This window comes from Cydia splendana, chromosome 19 (genome assembly GCF_910591565.1).
Source record: "Cydia splendana chromosome 19, ilCydSple1.2, whole genome shotgun sequence".
Lineage (NCBI taxonomy): Eukaryota > Metazoa > Arthropoda > Insecta > Lepidoptera > Tortricidae > Cydia > Cydia splendana.
In genome coordinates this window covers 11,646,536-11,661,972 of record NC_085978.1, presented here as the reverse complement: position 1 = coordinate 11,661,972, position 15,437 = coordinate 11,646,536, and the positions used below count along the sequence as shown (strand labels likewise).

Below are 15,437 nucleotides of genomic sequence, written 5' to 3'. Positions count from 1 at the left end.
AGGCGCGAAGGGATATCGTCCCATAGAAAATTTGAATTTCGCGCCTTTTTTTACTGACAAGAGTGTATAATCAAAACAATATCAAATTTAATATTTTTTTAATTTATAACTGTTAGTGATTAATAACTATGCGTAAGGTATTCGAACCAATTAGACGATACTAAAGGCCAACTTCTCTTTGTTCTCGAGAAGTTTTCGAGAAATTTCTCGGGAACGTTCTCCATAGAAACCTTCCAGGAGAAAATTTCCGGATTGAATATTTAAGAAAAAAATACTGGTTATTTCGAGTATTATTGTTTAGAAGCTCAAATAGTCTGGATTTATGTTATATAGCATATACTTACAGCTGTTGACTTGATAAGTTGGTTTCTGCCAAATAAAATGAACGTTCTAAGCGATAATTTAATTTTGTTCCCGAGAAATTTCTTGAAATTGTTCTCGACTACACTTGACGTTCATGTAAAACAGCCAATCCATACCGATATTATTATAATCTATTTAATATATATAATAATCTATTTAATGAGGTAACCTTTAATGAGGTAAAACAGAAAAAACCGAATACAAGATGGAGAGATGAGCTACGAAATTTCGACAGATACTGGTGGAGAACAGCCCAGAATAGAAAGGAATGGGAAAAACTGGGGGAGGCCTTTTCCGCACACGCGACATGCAAATGAATAAAATAAATTGGAAAACAATAAAAGTTAAAGAAAATAATTTAATAAATAAATGTAATAACAATGAAAGTGTAACAAAAACGCATGAAATAAAGGCTATTACTATTACTAACCTTTAATGTGTTTTTCCAGTAGCTAATACATAATAGTATATTACGATACAAAAGTAGTACGAAGTGCGAAATTAGAAAATTCGCAACGAGTGCTGATAAATAATTAAAACACGACCGAAGGGAATGTTTTAAATCGACACGAGTTGCGAATTACCTGTTTAACAAAAATGTGTTTTATTTATTAACTATTCACCATTTAAACGGTACTGAATGAACCCGAGAAAGTTCCCCGGAGAACATTTTCAAGAAATTTCTCGAGAACGAAGAGAATTTTGCCTTTAAAGGTTTTAGAAGAACCAAAATGTATTGCGAATACCTATACATTACTAATCAACACATACAAAAAACTAATAATCTATTTTTTATTATACTTAAAGTACTTTCTCGGAAATTTCCTTTCAAGAGAAATTTCTCGAGAAGCTTTTCGCGATATTCTCTTGTTTCCGAAACTTCTCGAGAACTGTCCATCACTATACCCATGGGTACGATGCTCCTTCATAATAAAACGTATTAAAAATAAATTAAATTAATTAATTAATATTATAAGGACATTCTTACACAAATTAACTAAGCCCCACGGTAAGCTCAAGAAGGCTTGTGTTGTGGGTACTCAGACAACGATAAATATAATATACAAATACTTAAATACATAGAAAACATCCATGACTCAGGAATGCCCTTACCGGGATTCGAACCCGGGACCATCGGCTTCACACGCAGGGTCACTAGTGTCACTACCCCAAAGAGTAGTATAATATATATGAGACTACCCACTAGGCCAGACCGGTTGTCGCTTTTAGGAACACGCTAGGTTTTCATGCCAAATGTTACTTCATTTCGGATACATTTTTTTTATGTAGGAAGCAAAAGCAGACGTATCGCCTGATGGCATGGCAAGCGATTACGTCACCCATGGACACTCGAGTGATTGTATGTGCGTTGCCTACATTTAAGATGGGAGTACGCTCTTATCTCTTCTTTATGTATGCATCACTGACAGGTTGGCGCACACTTTTATTAGCGTGGTTGGAGTCTATTATAAATAACAAGCTTTGGAGAAACAGGCCCATATCTCGTCAAGCATGTAAACGTACATTCAAAAGTCAAAAAGTCAAAAGTATTTATTGCACACATATTACATTATATTAGGTAGGTAGGTACCTATACATAATATGGACCCTGCAAGGGCGCAGCAATCTTATAAATAAATAACAAACGACAAGCATTTACAAGAACTCACGCAAGTGATGAGATGACGGGCGACAGAGAGGTGTGGAAGAGAAAGACATGCTGCACCGACCCCATGTGAATGGGACAAGGGCAAGAGGGTACACATCCAAAAAGGAATAATTGAAATTCTTCTATAGACTAGGTAACGGTTTTACTTATGTTTTGTAAGGAACTCATTGACGTAATTAAAGAAGCCTGTTGGATCCTCGGCGTGTACGTTATGACCGACACCATGTACATACTTGAGCTCCGCATTCGGAAAAATTCTTTGGATTCCTTTTAAATCATGTGGCCTGAAACAATATTAAAAGCATTAAGTCAACCCTTCAAACACTCCGTATTTGACCATTTATTTATCATCTCACCAAGTTTCTGAATAGAGAACACCTATTTAGACACATGTTAAACTAATTGACATAGTTACATAATGCATACTTACGGCAAGTAGTTCGATTCTGTACCACCTATAAATAGGACCGGACCTTTATACTGCATGTGCTGTAAATCATCCGGAAAAGTCGCGATATCCATAAAATGCTTTTTCAGAGCCTCCAAGTTGCACATCCAACCAATTTTGTCGCCTCGTTGACCGATATTCATTAGAATGAAATGGATACTGCCTCCCTTGAACAAGCCAGTGGCCAGTAATTTCTCTTTAGCAAAAGCTCTGGCCTCTGTTACAGATGCTTTTCCTTGGAAATCGATGGCTTTCATGTTGTCTATTAGTACTGGAAAGAATTCATTCAGGACGCCAGCCGTGGAGACTGGTGAGATGTCGACTACGATCAGACTGTGGACTTTCATTGGCTGTAATAAAAGGGACATCATTTGAGGCCAAAAAGACTTAAGACCACGCGAGATATTAGGTTTGCAACGGGATCAAAGCTGGATTGACTGAAAAAGAGTATCGAAATCATTGTACACACTAGATAGGTTTCTACATTAAAGGTTTGTTCGTAGAAAGTAGGTAGGTACCGCAAGAAAAATCTTTCCCTGCGGTACAAACAGCAAACATAAACCAATACCTGTGTAAGCGCTAAAGCCATGCTGGTTCTACCGCCCATGCTATGACCTATCACGGTAGCTTGCTTCAGGCTCAAGGTGTCAATTAGCTTGGCCACATCGGCGGCTAGCTCATGGTAGGTATGTGAACTGTCGTGAGCACTTTCTCCGTGGTTGCGAATATCGGCAGCTACGACCATCCGGTGGCACGTTGTTGAGATCTTTTGGCTCATGGTAGCCCAGTTCCTTTTGAATGTAAACAAGAACGGAACTCTATTAGAATAATACCATGAACAGGAATATTATATGTGTACCTAAGCAAAAATATTTTGCTGAAAACGAAAACTAAGGGTAGCGCGCGCGAAGTTGTTGTGTACATCAAAGGCCTCCCTTTTGTAAAAGAGTGAATGTTTTGTTTGGCTGCTAAAGCCGAAACGATTGTGCTCAGATTAGTATAGCCTGTCCGATTTCTAAGATCAAGTTCGCCATACATTTACTATGGCGTACTTGGTCTTTGACAAGCGGACAGACTATACCTATTTATCCCTACCTCTTGGAGCCCAATAATCCATGCAGGACAACCACGGGTGAACCGCCACTCTCACTCTTTCCGTACACATTGTAAGCCAAATCAACAGCTGACCGGGTTTGGATCCTGATCGGAGTGTGTAAAATGAGGAAATAGTGCCGCAGTAATTGTAAAACCTTCATGCCATATCCGGTCAAACGAGGGATTCAGAATCATGCATTTCAGCACACGAACGAAATAGGGACCTACACATATGATTTTGTGAAAATATTTAACACATGTTCAAAGCATTATTAAAATTTATCGTTTACAAAGTTTTTCTACTTTATTTGACATTTGATTGTTGTTATAAACGTTAAAAACCATAGTTATAAAGTTTCAGCGTTTTGTTTACGAAAATATTTTGACTTCTCAACTGAACGCAGCGACGCTCCTTTTTGAGGAAACTTTTTTTGATATGCAGGTATGATTTTTGCATAGTGTCGAAGAGTATAGTAAAGTATATTAGGTACATAATAGTGTACCATCGTCCATACTGTTAACTGTACATACCTTACAGACCTGTACAGACTTTATGCCTTTTGTAATAAGGTCCACCGATGTACAGTTAGGAGTGTTGCAGTTTGTACCTATATAAAATTTATTAAAGTAGTCATTTCATGATAATTTCCATTTAGGGGTGCTGCTGCAGGGCTTTGCATGCAAAAAATATGAAAATTAGCAAAAATGAAATGACTTATAGTAAATACTGGTTTATTAATTAACATAAATGCACATAAAATACACTCTCTGAGAAATACCACAAACAACAAAGTCTATTTATCTTGGTGATCATTAAGGAAGCCGATGGCGAGTTCCAGCACAGCCTTGGGTTCATCTTTGTGGACGAAGTGGCCGGCGCCGGGGACGTACTTCACCACGGCTCGGGGGAAGAGCTCTCTGATCCTTGGTAGGTCGTCGGCACTGGAACAATTTAACCATATTGTTGGAGGAGCGCTTTTACCCTAGGGCTTAAGATGTTATGAGCGGCGGACTGCGAGGGGAAGGGGAGTTGCAAACCTTAAAGACCCAATGAGCCAAATCGTCAATACGCCACTGCAGCTAGCTAACATATGCAGTAGGTTATGTTACTTACCAAACCTGTTTGCTAAAAAAGGAATGCTAAACGTGCTAAACTACGTAGAATAAAGGGTCCTATTTGGTGGATACTAAATTAAAATGTTAATAACCCATCAGTAACGTAGTGGTCAGTATCACCAATTGTTCTTCTTATATTATGATTTATGAATCAGACACAAAACTTTATGCGGATGTGAACTCCGATTTATGCGGATGTGGGTAAAAGAAAAACGTTTTATATACTTACGGAATATACTCCGATAGCTGCCCGCCTATGAACAAAGCTGGTCCGAGGTACTTCTTGCCTTTATCTAAAGTGAATGGAAACGACGAAATATATTTAAAATGTCTCATTAGGGTTTCTAGATTGCACGTCCACCCGATAGTGCCATCTTGTTTAATGTTGATATTGGATAACACATTCGTCATAATGGTTTCATTGGTAACGATATTTTTCAACTGTTCTTTGATTTCCTTTCTAGCTCTGTGGACTTTGCGCTTTTCTTTCCATTGAACTTCGGTCATCGCTTTCATGATTTTTGGGAAGAGTGTGGTAAATTCCGTGCTTGTTGTTGCGGGTGACATGTCTAGCACAATTAGACTGGCTACTACCGACGGCTGAAACATAAAATAGTTTTAGATGCCAGTTATAAAGCTAAGCTATCATCAAACTCTATTTTTGATAGCAATTTAAACGTGAATGAGATGAGAGATCGTGATCAAGAACATCTTGATTATTTTCACCTGGAGACCACTCACATGCTTTTGGCAACTGTTTGCCAGATGTCACCCTTATTTTATAATAATAATAGAGGTCACTGAAAAATATCAATCATGTGAGTGGCTGTAAATAGCCCCAAATCAACTTAGCATCATTCTGTTAAGCAAGAGATGCCTTGGGAAGGAAAGAAATGACCCAAACTGCTGTTCTACACCATCCTAGGGCATCAGGACTGAAAGGAGTTTCAAAGTAAACGATGGATATATTAAATTTGTGTAGGTACCTTCATCAAAGCGACTGCCATTACTGCCCTGGCACCCATGTTGTGTCCTATAAGACTGGCGTGGTCCAACTCCAGTTTGTCCATAAGTTGCAGAACGTCTTCAGCCAGTTCCTCGTACTTATGCGACTTGGTCTGCGGGCTGAGCCCGTGGTTCCTCAAGTCTATCCTCACAACTATCCTTTTCGTCACCGCGTGAATAGTTTTCCCTAAATATTTCCAATTTTCTTTCGTTCCTAGTAAACCGTGGCAGATTATAAGCGGAGGTCTTTCGTCAGGTGGTTGAGGTGGCTCGTTGTCGGGACCGCTTATGATTTTAAAAGATAAGTTCACAGCAGTTCTGGTACCAATAGTTATGCGAGGCATAATGTTCACTAATCTAGAGAACTGCAGTATTCGAGTGTACACATCCATTCATGTCAAACAATTATGTATAGCCAATGGGGCAATGAATAAAAATATAAAATAACATTTTTTTGATCTACTTAGTTGAATAATAATTAAATTAGTGTTTGTAATTTATTGGTGTCTACTAAAGTGACATTTAGTGTCAGGTGTCAGATAATGAGGAAAAAGGTAGACGAGTTAAGGTTTTGCAAGCTTTTACTTGTTCACGATGAGATGGCATGATGAGGTGGCCGGTTGTAATATTCATGAGTGTCCCCAACCAAAAAGAATAGATAAGTATAGAGGGGTCCTGTCATTGTAAATTTTGTAGTCACTGTAAATTTACTGCCATCTATCGACACACGACTAAAACTCAAAATGAAAACGTATAAAGTTATCAAAAAATGTATATATATGGATAAATGATTTTATTATTTTTATATCATTTTGATCCATGTTCATTCACTGATATCTATGTGTTAAAATTGTTAAATATGAAACGGTGTCGTCACGCCATCTAGCTGAGGATAGGCTAAAGGTGTGTGCGACATCTATTCGAGAATGACTTTTACTTGAATTCCGAGGCACGTTTTTTCCTTAGACTTTATACGTCTTATACGAAGTTATATATGTCTTTGCCCCAACCCAGTGCAGACGGCATACAATCGTGATAGAGCTTCCTACGTAGGTAATAAATTAGATCATTTCACTGTTGTAAAGAACATTACATAAACAATAAATATACAAATAATAAACAATCTTAGCCTACTTATATTAATACTGGACTAAGGGAGGATACGATTACTTAACCTGTGTCTCAGGCAGGCCTCTTCCCTCTTCTGATGAGGATTGGGCTATAGCGAACAGCTACAGTACCTAGACTCATTTACCTTACCTACTGCGATTAATCCATCACCGAAAAGCTGGTGGTAAATGTTAAAAGATAAGTCTATATCTATTCATCTATTAGTGACGCGAACGGGCAACTGAGAACCTATACTCCGGACATGCCTTTGATCGGTTTTTTAATAAATTTGCGTTCTAATTGCATAATCGGTGTAAGGGAAAGGAAAATGTCCACAATGTACCGCCGTGATGCGTTAATGATATGCACAATATACTTGTAATTAATACAGTTCATTGACGATGCCGTACGTTGTAAACGGCGTATAACGTTCAATCTTGTCGCTAATTCGTCTTGAGGAGGACGTCCCTGGTGAGTCCACCATTTAATTTTGTGTCTTATTTATTTATTTAACTCGTGAAAACACCGACGCGTTGCCCTGTTGGTAGAAAATTTACCTCTTCGTCCCATTGCGGTGAATTACGAAGAATCAAAAAGCTTGGGATTTAGAGGAGGAAATTTTGAAGTGCTTTCGGGGGTTAAACTTTATTCTTTTAACACTGATTTTTAATTTTGCGGATTAGTTTGGTGGTTAGGTATCATTATCACCAGATCACCACACCTTATAAAACAAAGTCCCCCGCCGCCGCGTCTGTCTGATGTTTGTGTGTATACGTAAGTATGTATGTTCGCGATAAACTCAAAAACTACTGATCGGATTTTCATACGGTTTTCACCTATCAATAGAGTGATACTTTTGAGGAAGGGTTAATTAGTTTTGTGTAACCCGTGCAAGCCGGGGCGGGTCGCTAGTACCTACCTATTTCAAAATAACAATATGAAAATGTAACTTGACTAACTGTAATAGGCCACTTCCGGTGCAAAGTAAATTTCAATTATTAAAGAATATTATAAGCAGGATTCCAGCAATCTTGCTGTCCAGTTTATTTACTTTTATCCGTCCCGGTATCTTTTTGCAATCCAGTCAGCACATTTGACCCACTGTGTACAGATTTTCGATTGAGCTGAAATTTTTAATATACCTACGGTGCATTGTCACCGTAATAATTCTACTTCTTGTTCCAGTGGGCACAGCACGGTTCCATTTTTATCGTCTATCACTATGCGCGTCCCTTTCGCACTTGCGTACTTGTTAGAACGTGACAGGCATGGTGACAAGGGATAAAACGGCGACCGTGCTACGCCGCGCAGGCGTTCTAAATGACATTAAAGCTGTCCAAGGGGCCTCTACGTGTTGGATCTATATCCCCACGCAAGCCTATCAACAAACCAGGATGTATAGGCCCGTGAAATCCAAAATGGAGAAACAAAATACTATTACGGTGACAATGCAATGTTACGGCTCCTAATAAAAGTGGTTTGATCCGTTTGATGATAGATAACCACCGGTGGTAATCACTGAAACTTAATTGGTAATAAAAAACGCAACCTCACTGTGTTTGGGTTTCTTGAGTGCAGTCGGCATTAAATATTTGTATCAAAAATAGAATTGTTGAAAAGTTGATTTAATTTCGCGTTGTCACTGTCGACGTAGGACGACAGACATTTTATACATGGTGTCTCTGAGTTAGCGACGAGGGAGTGTACATACAAAGGTTACGCGAATGATCCCACGTCATTATTATTTTAATTCATTCGGTAATTTTCATAGGTGGTTGAACCTTTATTAAAAAGTCGATGCTCCTGGTGTATCTGTTTACCAATGAATCCATTGTTTTTTGTTTGGGGTCTTACTTTTTACGCACGAAGGTTGAGCATATTTTGTAATTAAGTAGGTAAGATATTTTTGATAAAAACAGTTAAATTTTTAAAACTCTTTTTTATTGACCAAAACAATACAGTAGTAAAATGGTATTTTATACAAACGTAACGTAATAAAGAACTTTTCAGACAATTACATTAATACCTAAAATAACATTAATTAAAAATAGCGATATGGCATATGGCTCTTCATTTTAATCTTAGTGAGATGTGATGACTGATTTATATAATTAAAAGTATTAAATCATAATCCAATAGATCCCATTTGCATATACACTGCATACGTGCTGCACTCACGGACTGCAGGAAGTTTACGTTTATTATTATTATTTTATAATTATGCGGAAATGTAGGTACTTAAGTTAATACGGTATTCAACAGGCAATTACACACCTATAAACTATTACACCAACACGTAAAGATAAAGAAAATTTGTTCTCAGAGTATCTATTAAAGTTACCTACTAGAAGATTTACTAACATGGTTTTATAACTCTCTTATAGTTTATAATAAGTGACGAAAAGAGTACCTAAACTAGTATTTTTATTGTTTTTATCAAAACTCCAGAATATGACAAAAAAAACCCAATTCACACGATGATGGTTTCTGCTAATGTTAGTAAAAAAATAAATCAGTTGCGGTTACCCGCTAAACAGGAACTGATAAAAACGTGCGTTTGTGAACTTTGTGATGATAATTGTCAAAAATTTAGTGCTTACGTACATATAAAATAATAGATCAAATACATGTGCATAATTAGACAACAACACTAAGGGCCGATACAGACGGACTGCAATTTGTATGGGAACTGCACGCCGACTGCACGCCAACTGCATCGTCGGCGTGCAGTTCTCATACAACTTAAAGGTATCTACTCACTTTGCTACAAATCGCATTTACATAGTTGGACGTACTTAACCGGCAATTTAGATTCGCATTGTTGCAAGGTCTGTATTAGGTATATACCTTTAGGCGGCGATCTGTGTGGTCTCAATATATTGTTAACATCTTCCTTAATATTTCAGGGATCAGCAAAATGGGGACCCTTATAAACAACATCACTCAGTTCTACCACTATGTCAACGAGGATCTTGCTGGTAAGTTTCAATGCTAGTGTTGGTAAATAAAGACTTGTCTAGTCATTAACTGCAAGTTACAGTTATTTTATTTTACGAGTAAACTTGTTAATAGTTTTGAGTCTTTACATCTCAAAGAATTGGAAGTCCTATAAGCGCAATCTTGTAAAAACTAAAAGCTTTCTTTTGGTTGCAAAGGAGCGTTTTCAGCCCCCGAATAGTGAATAAGTTACGGCCCGAGGTGACGTAAAAATATTAATTAAAGCAAAGTTAAAAAAAATGTTTACAGTACATATAATTTACGGTACTACTTTACAATACGTGCACATGTCGAAAATTTAAAGGGCCATAATGTACTGTAAAACGTTGTACAATACACGTGCGAAAAGGTAATTCACAACTCGTGTCGATTTTAAACACTCCCCTCGGTCGTGTTTCAATTTTTTAATTTATCGCCACTCGTAGCGAATTTCCTACTTTTCGCTTAGTTGGAGTTCAGACACTAAACCAGATTATCAGGTACTTTTACGTTGCCGTTAATGAATAGAATGAATATAAAGTCCCTGCATAATCGATAGAAGTCACGGGTCCGGAGGTCACACATTATGCTCAATGTAAGTAGCATGGCAGGGGAATTCTTGCATATTGTGAATATAATACTTATAACTTTGTATGAGGAAAATACTTTGTTATAAGTATACCTATTTAGTTAAAGTACCTAATCTAATACAAATAGGAAATATAATGTGTCTGAAAAAATAAAGAAAAAGGTCAATTGGATTCGCGCAAAACATACGTGAATACCTATGTTTTGCGCCAAATAATGTTTGAAAGTCTGTACCTCTTCTACTACTTCGGTCTTTTTGGTATAACAAGTTTTTTACAATAAGTCAGTGCAAATGAAGCGTATCGCAAAGTATTGATTGAAGTAAACTGTAAAGCCTAAGAAAGAAACGAACTAGATGGCGCTACGTTTTGTGATAAATGGGATTCTCAAACGTCAACTCTTTACAACTTGAGTTATCGCCAAAGACATATGTAACTTCGTATAAGACGAATAAAGTCTAAGGAAAAAACGTGCCTCGGAATTCAAGTAAAAGTCATTCTCGAATAGATGGCGCACACACCTTTAGCCTATCCTCGGCTAGATGGCGTGACGACACCGTTTCATATTTAACAATTTTAACACATAGATATCAGTGAATGACCATGCATCAAAATGATATAAAAATAATAAAATCATTTATCCATATATATACATTTTTTGATAACTTTATACGTTTTCATTTTGAGTTTTAGTCGTGTGTCGATAGATGGCAGTAAATTTACAGTGACTACAAAATTTACAATGACAGGACCCCTCTATACCATCTATTCTTTTTGGTTATCGCATAAAGTACGGGAACGTACAGCGAAATCAACTTCAGTTGTAAATTAGCGCAAAATTGTAAATTAGCGTAGACGCCTCGACGGTTAACAGAGGCCTTTACTACTGCGAGGCAGGGTGGCAGATCTTTGTGAGACCCGTGTCTTTTGAGCTAAGAAAAAAAAATATCGAGTTTCTTTGCGAAGCGGTTGTCTTGGGGCGGTGCCCTAGGCCGGCCGCAGTAACTATAGTCTGTATATTTAGGTATTTAAATAAAAGTAAACAAAATCTACCCTCAAATGGCTCCTTAAGCCAGTTGAGGGTAGACGAAAACATTACATGATCAAATTTTAATAATGTAGGTTAAAATCAGGTCGTTCAGTGACACATCCAGGCGCTTTTATATTTGGTTGGTTAACCAATAAATGTTGTAACTACCCGAAAATTTACAAATTGTTTGTTTATATTTATTTAAATACCTAAAGATACAGAGTATAGAAGGCTATATCTGTATTCCTTCTTTCAGATCCCCGGACAAACAACTTCTACCTCGTATCCAGCCCGTTCCCCATCATGATAATCATGTACCTGTACCACCAGTTCGTGCGAAAGTGGGGCCCCGCCATGATGGAGAACCGGCCACCCTTCGAGCTCAAGAAACTTATCATCCTGTATAATATTATACAGATTTATCTGTCCGGGTACATCTCGATACGTGTAAGAATATAAATTTTACTAATATTGTAGCAGAGATCACTGATATCCGATCCTTACATACCTCTTTCGCTTGCTTTCTCATATCTCTTTAGGTTTAGTAACAAGTACTTCTATTTTAGTCAGTCCTCTATAAAGGCCTCTACAAAAACTGTGTGTGACCCTGCCTGTGAAGCCGATGGTCCTGGGTTAGAATCCCAGTAAGGGCATTTATTTGTGTGATGATACAGATATTTGTTCCTGAGTCATGGTTGTTTTCTTTGTATTTAGGTATTTATATATTATATAATTATATCGTTGTCTGAGTACCCACAACACAAGCCTTCATGAGCTTACCGTGGGGCTTAGTCAATTGTTGTAAAAATGTCTTATAATATATTTATTTACTTTATTTTTTAAGAAAAATATATTAAAAATTACGCAATTCCAAGAAATTTTTACAACTACTTATCCACAGTGTCTGTTTATCTTGTACCTGCCGGGGCACTACAGCGTTTGGTGCCAGAAGATGATAACGGACGAGTCACCTCTTGAGAAGATCGTCATTCACCACGTCTACATGTACTACGTTATCAAAGTTATAGATCTACTCGACACGGTATGTTACACTCTACACTAAGCGAAATCTTAAATTTCAGTTACTCTTTGGATGTCTGAAGTCATAGTTACTCTTTCGTCGTAACATCGTCATGCATTAAAGTGAGGATAGGCACGCTTACGCCCATGATTTAGGTCATCATCAAGCACTTTAAACGCTTGATACTTAACCTTACGGTTAAACCAGATTGTCCATTGGAAGAAATTGTTTTGATCAAAGTCAATAACTTGAATTTAAATGAAGAAAAAAAATATTGATGATAAGATATTAGGGACGGCAAATTGTGACAAAAAATTCGATAGATGATAACAAGAAATAACTCAAAATGTAGACAATATGATGGGTGCTGAGTAAGGGGCGGCCACAGGGCCTGGGGCCTAGGGAGGCAAACACTGCAAATCCGCCACTGCAAAGAGCCTTTAGCAATAGGCTAGCTAGCGAATCAAGTTACGCGCGAGCCGCAAGGTAAACTCTGGTGGGGTTAGCGATTTGACAAAGATTAGAACCTAAATACTACTTTTGTTGTTTCTCAGGTGTTCTTCATTCTGCGGAAAAAGTTCTCACAGGTGTCGTTCCTGCACGTGTACCACCACCTCGGCATGTGCCTGCTCGGGTTCATCGGGAACAAATATGTGCCAGGTATGTCGTCACTGTGCTCATTTCTGGCTTTAGACTCTAAATTAAATGCGTGTATCGGGCTTCCCCCTTCCTTTCAGTTGTTAGGTATTTATGTAAGTATAAGCCCGCAGGCACCCTAAGCAGCAGTGTGCTCAAAGACAGTTGTCTCTTTAGTTAGGGTCCAGCCATGAGTTTTGGTTTTATAGTGACCCTGCCTACGAAGCAGGAGGTCCCGGGTTCGAATCCTGGTAAGGGCATTTATTTGTGTGTTTATCACAAATATTTGTTCCTGAGTTATGGATGTTTTCTATGTACATAAGTATTTATATACAATTATATATATATATCGTCGTCTAGTACCCACAACACAAACCTTATTGAGCTTACTGTGGGACTAGATTGATCTGTGTAAAATTGTCCTATAATATTTATTTTATTTTATTTATATTCAACTCTATGTAAATGTAGAATTGTGTTACACTTTGAATTTGCGTTGATCATCGACCCCGATCTAGTGCTTCTTAAGAGGCCCACAGATTACCAGTTCGCCGGACGATATCAGCCTGTCAGTTAATCGCAAAAGGTGACAGTTCCGAACAACATACAGGCTGATATCGTCCGGCGAACTGGTAATCTGTGGGCCCCTTTACTTTTGGGTATATTTAGTGGAATAGAAAAACCTGTATATTAGGGGCCAAATAATGATATCTTTGTGTATTTGCAGGTGGTCACGGCGTGATGCTAGGTTTCATCAACTCCGTGGTTCACACGGTCATGTACACGTATTATCTGATCTCCGTGGTGCGGCCGCAGTGGGTACGCCGATGGTGGAAAAAGTACATCACTCAGCTGCAAATAGTAAGTGTATCTGTGTACTACTACCCACTTTAATGCCTCTCTTTCTTCTCATTTATTTATCTGTCCGTTTTGTCAACAAACTTCCTATACTAATTTATATTAGACTTAGACCAAGAAAAGTTTGCAACGCTTTTGATAGCACACGCAGTGCCAGTGTTATTTTAGACGTCAAACTTCTATGAAATTATGACGTATAAAGTATAAATAACACTTGCACTGCGTATGCAAATCGTTGCAGACTTTTCTTGGTCTAACTCTACAGAGGCGTGTATTGTTATCGTGAGTAGGTACATAATACAGTAATCAGGATGGCATGCGCTAACGCATGGCGCCGTATAACACTACCCATTTTCTAGGCATCCTAGTACAAACAGTAACACTCTTAACTGTCCATCGGTGGACCTTATGCTTTTTGTAATAAGGTTTAAGAACTGCCAGTTAACAGTGTGGGCGATTCGACCACATTAGTGACAGTTGGATTTCAATCTTAGCATTGCGATTTAAGGTTCAAATTAAATTGGACTTTCGCAAAATGTTACTCGTCTTCACGAGACACCAAAACTAGCGGGCTTTAACTGTATTCCGTTGTGTATACTAGAGCGTTTCTTTTATTTTTTGCCATTTTATATATTGTGTTTCATCCTTATAGGAGAAAAAAAGTGTCCTAAAATTTCCATACATTTCTCAAACTTTCCTTTTTGTTACCGCCATACAAAGTGTATGGGGAAATGGTAACACAATAGGAAAAAACTCTAGGACATATTTTATCCCATTAGGATCGAAAGAGCTCGTGATTCTAAGTAGAAATAACACAAAAGTGGCAAAAAAATACGCTCACTTAATAACATTTTTTTTCCTCATTTCAGCTGCAGTTCGCCCTCCTGATATTCCACTTCGGGCACGTGCTATTCGAGCCATCGTGCGAGTACCCCAAATGGGTCTCCCTAGTGTTCCTCCCGCACAACATCTTCATCCTCTTCCTCTTTCTAGACTTCTACTTTAAGGAGTACGTTTACAAGAAGAATAAGACTAGCAATAAGACTTCGTAGGTAATAAATTATTTATTTTTACGGGTTCGTTTGATTTAATTAGGTTAATAGCCTTTAAGGCGACGGTAGCGGTGGGTAAAATTTCAGATTCTGTCAATTTACCCCATTTCACACACAAGCTCACTTCACGCACACTACCTCACTTTACTGGGACAGGTCAGTGACCCATCATGTTTTTTTAAGATTGGACTTTTAGTTTGGTATTGACCACTAGCCTCCTTTGAGGGTAAAAGCGTTCCATTGAAAGATGAAAGAGAAACAATGCATTTAATCTTGCTTTCCTTGTCTGTTCATGTCACACGTGACGTACCTATTTAATTCATTTGATTGTTGACTGTTTTACTACCTAATATTGCTTTGTCGAGATACGCGTTTTGTACAATTAAAGCGAATAAAACAAGATGTCATTAAGTCAGATGTAAAATGTTATTTACTACTCTATACGGTTTTTCATAAGGTGCAAAATCCATT

The 15,437-nt window shown here is 37.8% G+C and overlaps 3 protein-coding genes and 1 long non-coding RNA gene across 4 annotated transcripts in view; 2 read left to right on the top strand and 2 right to left on the bottom strand.

Annotated features, from left to right (window-relative positions):
- LOC134800122 (uncharacterized) overlaps positions 1 to 15,437 on the top strand; it is a 285,699-nt gene that overhangs the window by 46,116 nt on the left and 224,146 nt on the right. The window lies entirely within an intron of this gene.
- Positions 2,150 to 3,899, bottom strand: LOC134800010 (sn-1-specific diacylglycerol lipase ABHD11-like). The gene is made up of 4 exons (XM_063772448.1): positions 3,576 to 3,899; positions 3,049 to 3,271; positions 2,463 to 2,830; positions 2,150 to 2,316 (listed from the first exon to the last, which is right to left on the bottom strand). The coding sequence occupies exons 1-4, from the start codon at positions 3,734 to 3,736 to the stop codon at positions 2,175 to 2,177; spliced, it is 894 nt and encodes a 297-aa protein (XP_063628518.1). The 5' UTR covers positions 3,737 to 3,899; the 3' UTR covers positions 2,150 to 2,174.
- On the bottom strand, positions 4,297 to 6,216 carry LOC134799796 (sn-1-specific diacylglycerol lipase ABHD11-like). Its single transcript, XM_063772204.1, has 3 exons — positions 5,678 to 6,216; positions 4,921 to 5,291; positions 4,297 to 4,517 (listed from the first exon to the last, which is right to left on the bottom strand). Exons 1-3 carry the CDS (start codon positions 6,086 to 6,088, stop codon positions 4,370 to 4,372), a joined length of 930 nt encoding a protein of 309 aa, XP_063628274.1. The 5' UTR covers positions 6,089 to 6,216; the 3' UTR covers positions 4,297 to 4,369.
- LOC134799795 (very long chain fatty acid elongase AAEL008004-like) lies at positions 7,208 to 14,987 on the top strand. The gene is made up of 7 exons (XM_063772203.1): positions 7,208 to 7,277; positions 9,713 to 9,784; positions 11,656 to 11,846; positions 12,301 to 12,441; positions 12,975 to 13,080; positions 13,784 to 13,917; positions 14,784 to 14,987. The coding sequence occupies exons 2-7, from the start codon at positions 9,724 to 9,726 to the stop codon at positions 14,964 to 14,966; spliced, it is 816 nt and encodes a 271-aa protein (XP_063628273.1). The 5' UTR covers positions 7,208 to 7,277; positions 9,713 to 9,723; the 3' UTR covers positions 14,967 to 14,987.

Coding starts and splice junctions, on each gene's coding strand:
- LOC134799796 (XM_063772204.1), bottom strand. CDS start 6,088: ATGGATGTGTACACTCGAATACTGCAGTTCTCTAGATTAGTGAACATT. Junction 5,292..5,677: donor TGGCAGTCGCTTTGATGAAG/GTACCTACACAA, acceptor TTTATGTTTCAG/CCGTCGGTAGTAGCCAGTCT. Junction 4,518..4,920: donor CAGCTATCGGAGTATATTCC/GTAAGTATATAA, acceptor AAATTGTTCCAG/TGCCGACGACCTACCAAGGA.
- LOC134799795 (XM_063772203.1), top strand. CDS start 9,724: ATGGGGACCCTTATAAACAACATCACTCAGTTCTACCACTATGTCAAC. Junction 13,081..13,783: donor CGGGAACAAATATGTGCCAG/GTATGTCGTCAC, acceptor GTGTATTTGCAG/GTGGTCACGGCGTGATGCTA. Junction 13,918..14,783: donor ACATCACTCAGCTGCAAATA/GTAAGTGTATCT, acceptor TCCTCATTTCAG/CTGCAGTTCGCCCTCCTGAT.
- LOC134800010 (XM_063772448.1), bottom strand. CDS start 3,736: ATGAAGGTTTTACAATTACTGCGGCACTATTTCCTCATTTTACACACT. Junction 3,272..3,575: donor GGATTATTGGGCTCCAAGAG/GTAGGGATAAAT, acceptor TACATTCAAAAG/GAACTGGGCTACCATGAGCC. Junction 2,317..2,462: donor ACAGAATCGAACTACTTGCC/GTAAGTATGCAT, acceptor ATATTGTTTCAG/GCCACATGATTTAAAAGGAA.